This window comes from Capra hircus, chromosome 13, assembly GCF_001704415.2.
Source record: "Capra hircus breed San Clemente chromosome 13, ASM170441v1, whole genome shotgun sequence".
NCBI classification, from domain to species: domain Eukaryota; kingdom Metazoa; phylum Chordata; class Mammalia; order Artiodactyla; family Bovidae; genus Capra; species Capra hircus.
In genome coordinates, this window is record NC_030820.1 from 29,108,091 (window position 1) to 29,120,701 (window position 12,611).

At 44.6% G+C, this 12,611-nt stretch overlaps 1 protein-coding gene across 1 annotated transcript in view; it reads right to left on the reverse strand.

Annotated features, from left to right (window-relative positions):
* FAM171A1 (family with sequence similarity 171 member A1) overlaps positions 2,489–12,611 on the reverse strand; it is a 130,414-nt gene continuing 120,291 nt past the window's right edge. The window contains exons 6-8 of the mRNA XM_018057146.1: positions 9,861–9,977; positions 6,324–6,438; positions 2,489–5,499 (exon numbers count right to left, since the gene is read on the reverse strand). Of these exons, the coding sequence (XP_017912635.1) occupies positions 3,792–5,499; positions 6,324–6,438; positions 9,861–9,977 (1,940 nt within the window). The 3' untranslated portion in view covers positions 2,489–3,791. The remainder of the gene's footprint in view (positions 5,500–6,323; positions 6,439–9,860; positions 9,978–12,611) is intronic.

The following is a 12,611-nucleotide window of genomic DNA, read 5'->3' on the forward strand; positions in this document are numbered from 1 at the left end:
TTGTTGTATAATATAATGTTGTATGTCAATTATAGCTCAATTAAGAAACACTCTAAAGACCAAAAAGAAAAGAAAAAGAAATTGTGGGACTCTGAAATAGTTGAAAAATCACCACACATTTCTATCTATAACTATTTATTTTTATCTCCTTGTCTCCAAATAGAGGTCTGCAAAAGTAAAATTCAAGTGGATGAACATGAGAAATCATATATAGAGTTTATTGTACTTGTGGCTTGATTATTTTTAGATTTTATGCTCTATTTCCTTTTGGTTCTGGTTTCATTTTCTTGGGCACTCTGCCTCCCTGTTTTAGCATTATCTGTGTTAGTTTATACTAAATAGAGTTCCCTAAAGCACAGGGTCTCTGTTATTTAAATAATGTTATATATCTCCTGGCATGCTTTTAGCACACATAAATTCATTTCTTTCATAAATTCCTCCCCAGTCTTACTATCTGATTCAGCAAAGAAGTCACTCCATGACTGATCAGTGAATGAAGTTCCAAGATGCATTTTCATTGTTCCAGTTACATTAATTAATCATTAATGTAAAAAACTCTCAACAAATGTTTATGCTTTTGTCACTTGCAATAGGCTGGCTGACTGAAATCAACAAAAGCATTCTGCGAGAATCAATTATCAAATGGAATTTACAATTATGCATTTTATTATGATTTGTAATGCATTTTAAATTTAAATGCATTCATTTCCAGAGTGCAGGCCATGTATGAGACACACCACTGATTCTAGCTGAGTGACCTCAATTACTTAACCTCAAGCCTCCATTTAGTTAGGTGAAAAATAAAGAATAAACCCCACAAGATTTTGACAGTTGAATGCATTATTGTTCCCAACATAATATTTCCAGGTAGAGATTCAACAAAGGTCAGCCAGATCTCACTCATCTCACCTGGGAGACAGAAGCAGCGCCGGATGCATCTTCTATGCACACTCACCTGTCTTTCCAGAAGAGAGCTATTTGTCTAGCCTCCTTAAGATGCTGGTGAAAACTCACCACTAGGTGGCAGAAGCAAGGTGCCTTTGACGGCTTTAGTTCTTCATGCAATTTAACTGACCTGGAACTCTGTGATAAGATAAATATGCTGTTTAAAGTCCACACACTTAGGGTGCTCTTTCCAGAAACTTCGAGTCTGGTGACCAAAGTTGGCTCCCTGAGCAAAAAAGTTAGCCTCTGAGCCTCTTTTTGGATCAGTGTAAGATGAGTGAGCTTCATCTTTGGCAGAATCAATTTCCCTTTGGCAAATACACAGCCTCGTCTTTCTAGCAACAGTGTCTCATGCTTATGGCTGGCTGCTCCACACTTTTCATTATCCTGCCTAATGAGAAGGAATCAGGAAAGCCCCCCTCCCCCAATCTTCCTGCTGAATCTCACATCATTAGCACTGACAGGTAATGTGTTACACAGGTAACATGCATTGTAGATGAAGTTCTTCTTGTTACTAATGCTTGAAGGAGATTACGACAGTGGCAGCACTGGAGGTTGAGCTGCAAATGGGTGGGGACCTCTTGGCATTCCCCCATCACCTATGTCTGCTCTAGTATTCTTCCAGAGGCCACTTCTTTGGAGGGTAATTGACAAACGGTGCTTACCTGGAGTCTTAACAGTGTCTGCCAGGGTTCACCTGCCACCTACTGGTGAGAATGTTCACTTCTGAACAGTCCCTGACTTGTTAAACCACAGACTCCCATCTGTTCAGATACTTCAAAAAACTGTCAGGAAATCTCTCAACCATTTTAAAAGCAAAATACTAAACATTTACATTTGAGAATTAAAATCATAAAAATCAGCTTGACTTGTTTTCTGCCCTGTGGAATTCATGACTAAAGATTTTATAACGAAACTAGCTAGCTTTACTTATTTCCACTGATTTGTTCTATACTGATGATTTCATGAATGATTTTGATTAATAGTTTCACACATCTGGGATGGTTCTGCTCATTTGAATGACATCTTTTTGACGCTGGATCAATACTGAAAAAAAAGAACACACCAGTTTCTTTTAAAATACAGAAACACAATAAAATGTTATCTTGTTTTCTTGAATGAAACTGAACAGCAAGGTGGGCTCTTATGTCAGTTCCTAGGTGTCTTATGTGTTAGTTTCTTTTGTTTAATTTTTATTGGTGTATAGTTGATTTATAACATTGTGATAGTTTTAGGTGTACAGTAAAGTGAATCAGTTATATATATATATCTCTCCCCATTCATTTTTAGATTCTTTTCCCAGAGTATTGAGAAAAGCTCCCTGTGCTACATAGTAGGTCCTTACAGTTTCCTATTTTATATTTAGTAGTGTGTATATGTCAATCCCAATCTCCTAGTTTATCTCTCCCCACCATATATTAGTCTTTGAATGTAATTCCAACAACTGGCCTTTCAGACTGCCAAGGAATGATAAGAGAATTCTTAATGGCAACTCTATAACCAACAATGGCTCAGAATGAATGAAAAGGACCACAAGATAGGGTTTTTTTTTCCTTCAGAGTTTATTCTGAGTTTTCATTTTTGGATAATCAAGCAGCTCTTTAAGGAGAATGCACAGAAGAGTCATTCTGGCACTTTTGGATAGTACATAAGATTTGTTTAATAGTCACATTCAGTTTACTTGCTCAGCCCATACTCCGTGTTTGGTGAGCAAGATCAGCCCATAGGATTTCAGAATACGTAACCGTATATACAAACAGCCAATAAAACCATAATGGTGCCTAGTGGTCAAAGGGGTGGCATGGGGGAGGGGATCACTAAAGTGTCCTCTAGGCTAGCTTAGCTAAACAGAATCCACGTCACACGTGAGAACGAGAGAGTACACTGAGCTGAAATGAGAATTCTGAGCACAAATGGGCACTTGGCAGCATGCAGTTGAAAGAAAAGGGGATCGTTTAATTACTTTATAAAATCCAGGCAGTTCAATCAAAGAAGTTAAGAAAAACAAACAAAAAAACCAAAGTAAGGGACTGTCTGTCGTCACTGTAAAAAAGGCACTTGGAGTTAATGGGACCAGAATTGAAGGACTGGCAGCTGATTAAAAACTTCAGTACTATTTCATTAAAAGGCTTGGATGTTAAGAGGTGACACTCAGAAGTTCCTGAAAGGTGATATCGAAATAACCCACCGAGAAGCAGAAACAGGTGACAAGGAAGGAATTAAATCCTTACAACCTAATTGTGTGTGTGTGTGTGTTGTGTGTGTGTTGTGTGTGTGTGTGTCTGTAAAAAGCAAATCAGAAACGAAATCTAACCAAAGCCAAAACCTAAGCAAAGTAAGATCACGAAGCAGCGATGCATAGTTTTCCTTTGAGATAATGCATACCTCCAGACACTAAGTGCCAAGCTAATTTCTCAATAATAATTTCACAGGAGCATTATCATGATAAAATGGATTCAAGCAATGCAAAAAGAGTTTCTTCTGTTCCCAGAATCTGGAGGAGAACTGAGGTTATCATCAGAACCTAGTGACATCAGGACATCACGTGTGGTGTTTCAGTGTCCTCTGGGGTGGACACATCAAGAATGGGGAACGACACTGACATTCAGACAGACACTGCGTTCAGCCCTCTCCCTGGAGGCGAGGCATCCTGTATCATCATCCTTTCTTCTGAGTAAGAACTTGACTTCCTCTCTAACACTTAGACAGGAACAGGGTAACTGCAGAAAAAAGTCCACTGCCCACGGCAGACGTGGCTCAACTTCCTCCACAAACAGGTAAGCGCTTCCTTAAGAAAGAATTTTTGGCAACTGGATCTGGTCCCGGGTTGGGTGGCTCTGGACTGCTCATTTGATGTTGAATGCCATCAAGGGTCTCTCCTCCCGTTTCTGCCACGGGCTCTTCTTGTCTTCTCCCTGGTCATCCTCGTCCTCGTCGTCTTCCTCATCCTGCGGAGCGGATCTCCTCTGGTCAGGACTGGCCGCTGGCTCAGGGGCAACGTCCGAAGTTCGCTTCGTCGTCTCCTCCTGCAGGCTGGGCAGCTGGCTGCCGCTCCTCCGGCTGGAGCCGTCCAGCAGGCACCGCAGGGCATTGTCCTCGGGTGTCCCGGCCGTGGTGCCGCCTTCGCTGCCGCTCTGGTCCATGTCCTCCAGGTACACGAGCTGCGTGTAGGCCGAGCTGTCCGCTGCCCTCGACTCCTTCTGGGGATGTTCCTGGACGGGTGGGTGGTTCTGCGGCAGAGTTGAGGGGTCTCCTCTCCCCTTCCGGGCGGATTTTGGTTCATTCATATCCACGCCAGAATCCAAACTGGCGTCATTGCTTCCGTTCCTCCCTGCTCTTTGGAGATCAATGTAGGAATGTCTGACATGCGCGTTGGACCGGCCGTCCAGGGAGACGAACCAGGCCCGGGGGTGGGGAAGCGGCTTCCCGCCCCCGAGTTCCAGCAGCGCCTTTTCTGTCAGGAGCTGGACCTCGCTGTTCATCTGAGCCAAGGCCGCGTCGTTCAGAGATGCTGGGATGGAGAGTGACTCCGACATGGATGCGCTCTGCGGGGCCCACTCCCGGGCGCCTGTGTCCTGCAGGTGCTGCTGTGAGATGGCCTGGCAAGAGAGGGGCTGCGCTTGGATCTGCGCGGAGGGGTGTGGGAAGATCCCTGCGTGCGGGCTGGACAGCTCAGCCTGCAGCCTTTCGATCTCCAGCTGCGGGTCGGCTGGGACGACCAGGGGCTGGCCCACGTACGAATGGTCCCCTGGGAGTTTCATGTAATGAGCCGGGATGACCAAGGCGGGTAATACTTTCCTGTAAACGCTGTCGTTGACCTGGTCTACGGAACTACAGCAGATCAGCTGGCCGGGTCGCGGGAAAGAGGTAGGTCTTTCCAGGTGGTCCACGGATCGCGACATCATACATTCAGTAGGTCTGCGCTCCAGCAGCTGGTCTTTCTCCGGAGATGAAGGCGCGGGGTACATGTGTTCCTGAATGGTGAGCTTACTTCCTGTGGAAATGTGGGTCACGGAGGGCTGACTCTCTCTGTCCTGCTTTTCGAATAAAGGCTGCGAGAGCATGGCGTTGTAACTCCTCCTGTAGTCACCGTTGCCAGGGGACTCGTAACCTTCCCTTTCCATAGGTTTCCTAGCCTTTAAGGGGAAGATCTCCACCGACTTATGGTAGTCTTTTCCCAGCGTCCCACTCGGTGTCAGGTTATCAAAGGAGATTTGGCTTTTGTCCTCTTCCTTATGAGACAGGAGTTCCTCCCGGGAGCTGAACTCCTGGGAGGTGCTGTAGGAGAGCTTCAGCATGGGTGTGTGCATGTCCACCTCCCCGTTGGAAGACATCATCTCTAAATGGACTCCACTCATCAGCTCCTTTGGGCCCGGGGCATCCGGGGGGCGGCCCTGGCTGGTGACAGAGAGTGGACCGGGGAATTCTGATTCTCGACGAGAAAACAGCAGGTTGATGTGTGACATGGAAGTCGACTGATCCCTTTTGGAACTCTCCAGGGTGGCGGGAAGTTGCAGTTTTCTATGCTGCTGGCGGGGTTTCAAGCACTTCCGCCTATGAACAAAGATACAAACCCCAAGGTTGAAATCTCAGAACAGTGAGGGTTCTAGCCTAAACCTAATTCTCAGTTCCCACAGGAAGAAACAAGACAACACTAATCAGCAGCTAGAAGCCTTCTCACCCTATACCCTCAGCCTTGTTTTGATGCTGAGGGCTGAAATCTGCAGATTGTACCCCAAGTACATCCACGTTATTCATTCAAAGCAGAGTCAACAATAAATATTCTTGAAGGTCAATCAGATGAGGGATCACAGGAAGAAAAGTTTGGCTCTGTCCTTGAGAATATCATCTCTTGATTACCACTTAGGACTATTCTCAGGGAATTGTGACAATCGTTGAGCTTATTTTTTTATGACTCCTCTCTAAAAGACATTACACACAGTGTAATATCCCACTTTGTTTGCAACTTATATGACAGATATACAGTTCTTGATCAAAAAATTTAAAAAAAAGTTTATTTATTGGCCACACTATGTGGCAATGTGGGATCGTGGATCCCCAACCAGGGATCGAACCTGTGCCACCAGTATTGGATACTCAGAGTCTTACCCACTGGACCACTGATCAAAAAATTAAAAAAAAAAAAGTTTATTTATTGGCCACACTATGTGGCAATGTGGGATCGTGGATCCCCAACCAGGGATTGAACCTGCGCCACCTGTATTGGATACTCAGGGTCTTACCCACTGGACCATCAGGGAAGACCCTTAGATACACTGTTATGAGAAAAAAGTACCTCAATTCAGAAAAGGACCTCGATATCAATACTTGTGCAAGAAATTCCAAGTTAAAAAGAAGCCCCAATGATAAAACTTTACCTGCAATAATATAAAAGGAGACACAGCAAAACCAAAAGAATGAAAGCCATTCCTCCCAAGATGGCCAAAAGGAAGACTGTGTGATACGTGGTGATGTCCTGTGTGACAACCGGACCTGGAAGGCCAGAAAAGGGCATTTTAGATTTCTGAACACCTTTCACCAGAAAGAGAGCATAATCTTCTTCTTCTTCTTCTTTTTTTCTGGCCATGTGTCATGTGGGATCTTAGTTCCCCAACTTGGGATTGAACATGGGCCCTCGGCAGTGAGAGTGTGAAGTCTTAACCGCTGGCCCACCAGGCAAGTCCCTTTTTTCTTATTCTTATTGGCTGAAGTGTGGAACGGGGGCCAGATGCAAACACCCTTTAGATGTTGTGCCTGCAGCATCACCAAAGTTCCGCTCAATGGAAAGGGATTACCCAAACCATCACCGGAGCACTGTGAATACTCAAATTCTATATGTAGTATCCACAGTCCCTCCTTAGTCAAGAAGAGAGCCACATTTGGTACCATGTTCATCATTCTAAATACATGACCTTTGAATATAAGAAAACTAGATACATGATCGTCGTATCATGAGTGGGACTTATCCACTCAGAGACATGGCATGAAGACCTGGGGATTTTATGGCACTGCAGAAGGAGAAAACAAATCACAACATGAAATTTTACTCACACTTTCCCTGGGCAATGATTACTAAGTACTGAGCCCTTGGCCTTAACAAATCAGTTGAAATGTATGAAGCAAATTTACTATGACTTAAAAAAATCTACAGCCTATTACAGGGATATCAAGTGTTTCTAAAATGCCTCCCATTTAAAAAAAAATAACATCTTTCTAGTATCTTTTCAAAATGGCTAACCTGATGTGGCCACAGACTTCTTCAGAACTTACAGACAAGGTGATCAGAACTAAACCTATTTTCTCTTTAATTTACCTTGGGAAGAATCCCAAGAGGTAGTTTAACTTACTCCTTATGTTCAATAGCAGTAAGAATCTATCTTAACATTGCTAACAAGGGATTGATAGCAATAACGAAACTCTCCCCCAAATTACAATGCTTGGGCACTTAACTGGTGTGTAAGTATGCTGATGGTGCACCAAAAGATGGGAAGGAAGGAATATAGTTATTACACATAACATCACAGGAGAATTGTTATGATTATTAAACACCATAAAGACCCATTTATTCATTGATTTTGATATTTTAAGGGATACATTTCTTTATAATCTTTAGGAGACAAGTCTCTTAAGCTAGATAAACCCAAGGAGACCTGTTGATTTTTGAAAATAGTGACATTACTTAAGTTCAAAAGACAACATCATCCTCTCCCAATTATAAATCATTTCAATGGGGTGAAAGTGAATGTTTTAAAAAGTTGGAAAAATTACTGGCCACAACGGCCTTAACTGTTTAAGGCCTTAATTGTTCAGAGAAACAATTCTCCTTTTTTTAACACAGAGCAACCCCACAAACATAGGTAATCCCTTGGCAGGGGTCACCAAGAAATCTGAGGTGCACATAAAAATCATTTTCAAATAATGGAAGTTCAGTCCTTTAAAAATGTTATTATTTTATTGAGTTGGCCAAAAAGTTCTTTCAGGGTTTTCCCTAAGATGGTATGGGAAAACCTGAATGAACTTTTTGGCCAACCAAATATCTTCTGCTAAATGGAAATCTTTATAAAGATTCCCCCATTTCCTTCTTAACCAGAGAATGAAAGAGAAAACTCTAATTATTTTCTTGTTGGTTTCGGGTTCATGAAAGCACAGCATTGCTGTGATTTGTTTTAATAAAAGTGATGACTGTGAGATTACCAGTATATGTATTTCTATATTAAATGCCACCAGGGTTTATACTATATATGTTTTTATGGCTTTTTGTCTCTTCCTTCGTTGCTCCTCAGCAAGCTTGGGTCAGCCTACATCTAGTAGTCTAGTTCTCTCTCTCCTTTACAGAAGTAGCTATTAATCTGTCACATAACACATCATCAGGGTTCTTGGAAATAGATCTAAAATAAAATTTAACTTTAATGCACAGGCTTTGGTTTTTAAGGACTTTCTTTCTTTACCCATAATCGTATTCTAGACACTTCAGATTTGGAGACTGGGACATTTATGCACTCACTTCATGCCCACGTGGCTACAAGAACCATACAGTAAAGGGAAACACATTCTCTTAACCCCTAGACGTGAACTGCACATTTACTCAGGGGGGGGCTATAAAGTAAAGGCAACAGATCTTTCAACACCCATCTCGGGTTGGCCTCTATCAAGTCAGTTACTTTGGGGGTCCTAAGTGTTCATTCCAGTGATAATTCCATTGATAAAATATTGTGTACTTCCATCTTGGAACTGCCTTCACAGTTAATTGACAAGGATCAGCTTTTAATCATAGCACATCTTTTTAAATAAAGATGTAAACTTTATTTTATTTTTTGAGGCTGACCATTTTTAATGTTGATATTGATTTTTTTTTACAATATTACAATCTATGTTTTGGCGTTTTGGCCCCGAGGAATGGGGGCTCTTAGCTCCCTGCTGCCGCTGCTGAAAGTCACTTCAGTCGTGTCTGACTCTGCGGGACCCCATAGACGGCAGCCCACCAGGCTCCCCCATCCCTGGGATGATCAATCGTGCACTCCTGCATTGGAAGGTGAGGTCTTCACCACTGCACCACCACGGAAATCCCCAGCATTTTGACCTATCTCAATGACTTACTTTATTCACCAATCTTGGCAATCAGTGAGTTTTAGATGTGTGTAAGAAAGATCAACAAAGGGACCCTTGGACCCTCTGAGCATGAAGACTGGCCACCCATGAAGAGTTTCACTAAGGATAGCAGTCCAAGGGAGACAGGGTCTAAAGGCATTGTGAGTAATGGAAGCCATCACTAGAAAGACTTCTCCTAAGGTAACTATTTTGGGAAAAAAAAAAAAATTCTAGAATACTCATAGGGATAAATCAGGGTGGTTAGGTTTGAAAATAAACTTACACTTTCAGTGAAAATATTGGTGAAATTAAGTTTTAGGGGAAAATATGAGTTAATTCATCTATCCTGAATGGAGGCATATTCTTTTAGACAAAAACCAACAGGTTTGCTTTTAAACCTTTCAGAAATGCCCAGTTAAGTTTTTGCCCCAGGAACCCTTCCCCAGTGACTTGCTGCTGGTCCCTCTAGTGAGCGCCTTTTCCTACGTCCTCTTCCACCAGGCCGCAGCTGTTTCAGGAATTAGGGAGGAGGTCTGAACCACTTCTGTGGGCTTTAGATTAAGAATTCCCTATGGCAGCTGTGTGAGCAGAACAGATTCGAGACAAGACTATTTTCTTTGCATTATTCTTACCCTGGATGGGACAGTTCCAACCAGAACTCCCCCACCCCCACCAAATACCTTCTTCTCATCATTTGACTTTTCACACATTCAACCATATTTTAAAAAGATGTGATCTCTCTGCTGAAGTCACTTTCAAAAGCACAGGTAGCCTGAACCCTCAAAAAAACTGGTTGCCATCAGTGCAGGTGTTAGGGACCCTGTTACCTGGGTTGGGAGGAGACATGGCAGCCACCCAGTACCCCAGCTGAGGGGCAATGTACGTCCACGTCAGCTGACTGCCTTCCTGGTGCACGAGGCCAAGACCGCTCTTCAGCCACGTTCCTGTGGGATGTGGAAAAAGACTTCAGCCAGATGCACGCGGAACTCCTAGTTAAGGCTTAAGCACATGGTACAAATCGCCTTAAGATTCCCATTTAGAACCCATCAAAGAGCCAAAGGGTCCAACTCTTGTGGAGCAACTGCATCTAGCTTTCAGGAAAGAGTTTTTTCTGGCCTTCCTGATTACATTACTCTCAGCCACTTTATCACACATCCCTGCTTCCAAACACAGATAATTTTAGCAGAAGCCTTTGGAGTTTACTCGTCTGTCACCATGGCCCATCTCCTCCAGAAGCCTTTGGAATTTAGAAGCAGAATAAAGGCAGCATAGAAAGGGTTGGTGGGAGGGGAAAGAAGAGGGGAAACTCCGGTCCTGTTTATATTCCTTATCCTCAAGCAAGTAAACGGATTTCCTATTTGGAATTGCAGACTGGTGCGAACAGAGTTGCTTCAGGAAGTTTAAAAATATATATAGAGAGAGACTCTTTGGTCCCATCTTTGCAAATTCTAACCCAGAAGCCTGGCTCAGGTGAGTAGTTTATGAAGCTTCCAGTTGGCTCTGATGTTGAGAGACACTGAGGGAGTCCAGGTCAGTGCTGCCTTTCAGTTACTACTTTAAAGAGTATTTCACATTAGTGAGCACCTACTGTGTGCTGGCTCGTCACAGCACATGCTTTATACATGTTATCAGTAGTTTCACAACAACTCTACAGAAGAGGACTCGTTTCCCCTTTTAGACTGGAGACTGGTGAGACATGGAATTCTTCTGAGCTGTCCCAGGGGTAGAGAGCAAAGCAGAGGTAGAGTAGGTCTGTCTGTCTGTCCTAAAGGTTGGTGCTATTTCCTCTACTCTGCCCTGCTGCATCCCCTACTGAACTTGCCAGCATTTACAACATTTTCACTTTGGAAGGTTCCCAGGGAGAGTGCTGGCTAGGGCCCCCACCAGCCCATGCACACCCACTGGACCCACCGGCCCAGACATATGGGTCACTTACACAGAGATCTCTCTATGATTGATCACCCACCCTGTAAAATGGCCATGTGTGGATTCCTGTCCCCTCCAGGCCTAAATTCATCAGCTATGCACCAAATATTTCACCTTCCAGTCTCCAAATCCCTGCCTTTCCTAGGTGTATACATACCACTGGGCTTCCCAGATGGCGCTAGTGGTAAAGAACCTGCCTGCCAATGCAGGAGACATAAGAGACCTGGGTTCTATTCCCAGGTCGGGAAGATCCGCTGGAGGAGAGCATGGCAACCCACTCCAGTGTTCTTGCCTGGAGAATCCCATGGACAGAGCAGCCTGGTGGGCTACAGGCCATAGGGTTGCAAAGAGTCTGATATGACTGAAGCGACTTAGCATGCACACACAAGGTGGCGAGAGTGGATTTCCTTCCCCTCCGAGGGGAAAAAAAACAATACTTGGCAGGGCTTCTAGGGCCTATCAGTTGCCATAGCAACATTCAAATATATTGGGTGGAAAGGTGCCCCAGCTTGCCTCCCATCCCTTCCCCTCCCTCCCTCTCCCCACGTTACTCCTCCTTCCTCCCCCCAGCTTTCCTCCTCCTCCTCCTCCTCTTCCCCCCTTCTCCTCTTCCCTCCTCACCCTTCTTCCTCCTCTTCCTCAAAGACAGGAGTTGAACAAAGAAGGAAGATGGGGGAGGCCAGGCGTCAGTGGGTGCTTTGTATTGTCCGACCTCCCCATGCAACTGGCTGAACCATGGCTCCGGAGGATTTCAACTTAGACGAGAAAATAGGCTGGAACCTCTATAAAGTAAGTATGAGGTTCACTGGCTGAAGAGCATCAAGCCAGAGATGGTCCAGCCACTCTGAACTTCACACACTCACTCCAGGAGCTGCTGAGGAAATGGAAGCGAGGGCACGTGACACATGCAGCTAAAGGGGTTCTGTGTTGAGTCAGAAAGTCTGCCTGAAGGCAGAGAATGGATTGTTTGCCACTGCTTCCGGTTTTCCCCTGGGGAATCCGCGCTGTTTAGCTCATGACTTACACACCCCACCCCACTCCCACATGCTCTCTCACAGGAGCGGCCCCAACAGGATCTCCTATCAGCCAGGAAGCGGCCTGCATTCTTTCGTTTGCAGTTTCCCTCAGATTAGATTCTTGAGTCACTGCTCTTCAAGTGGAGCGGATATGAGGTTAGGCTAAAGGGACCCAGAGGAGAAGAGATGGGGGCTCAGAGTGCTAATTCCTGTTGATCACTCAGGGAAAGCCACCTACCTGGATGGCTATGTTGCCCTGGCTTTCTACCATGCAACACAGCTGCATCAATTGGAAATGGACTTCATTTTCATGTTTGCTTGGCTGCGCCAGGTCTTAGTTGTGGCCTAAGGGATCCAGTTTCCTGACCAGGGATCGAACTCTGGGCCCTGCACTAGGAGAGTGGAGTCTTAACTACTGGACCACCAAGGAAGTCTTGGGAATGGACTTTTTTTCCCCAGAAATGGACTTTTAAAACGTCTCCCAGTTACACTAGGAACAAGCCTAATGAGTGGACACACACACACCGCCACACACCATACAGGCACTCAAGCCTATGATGCTGGTGGGAGCCGGAAAAGCCGGGAAGGCAGAGCACCAGCTGCTTTGGGAGCGCAGTGAGGAAGGAATGCCCCCTG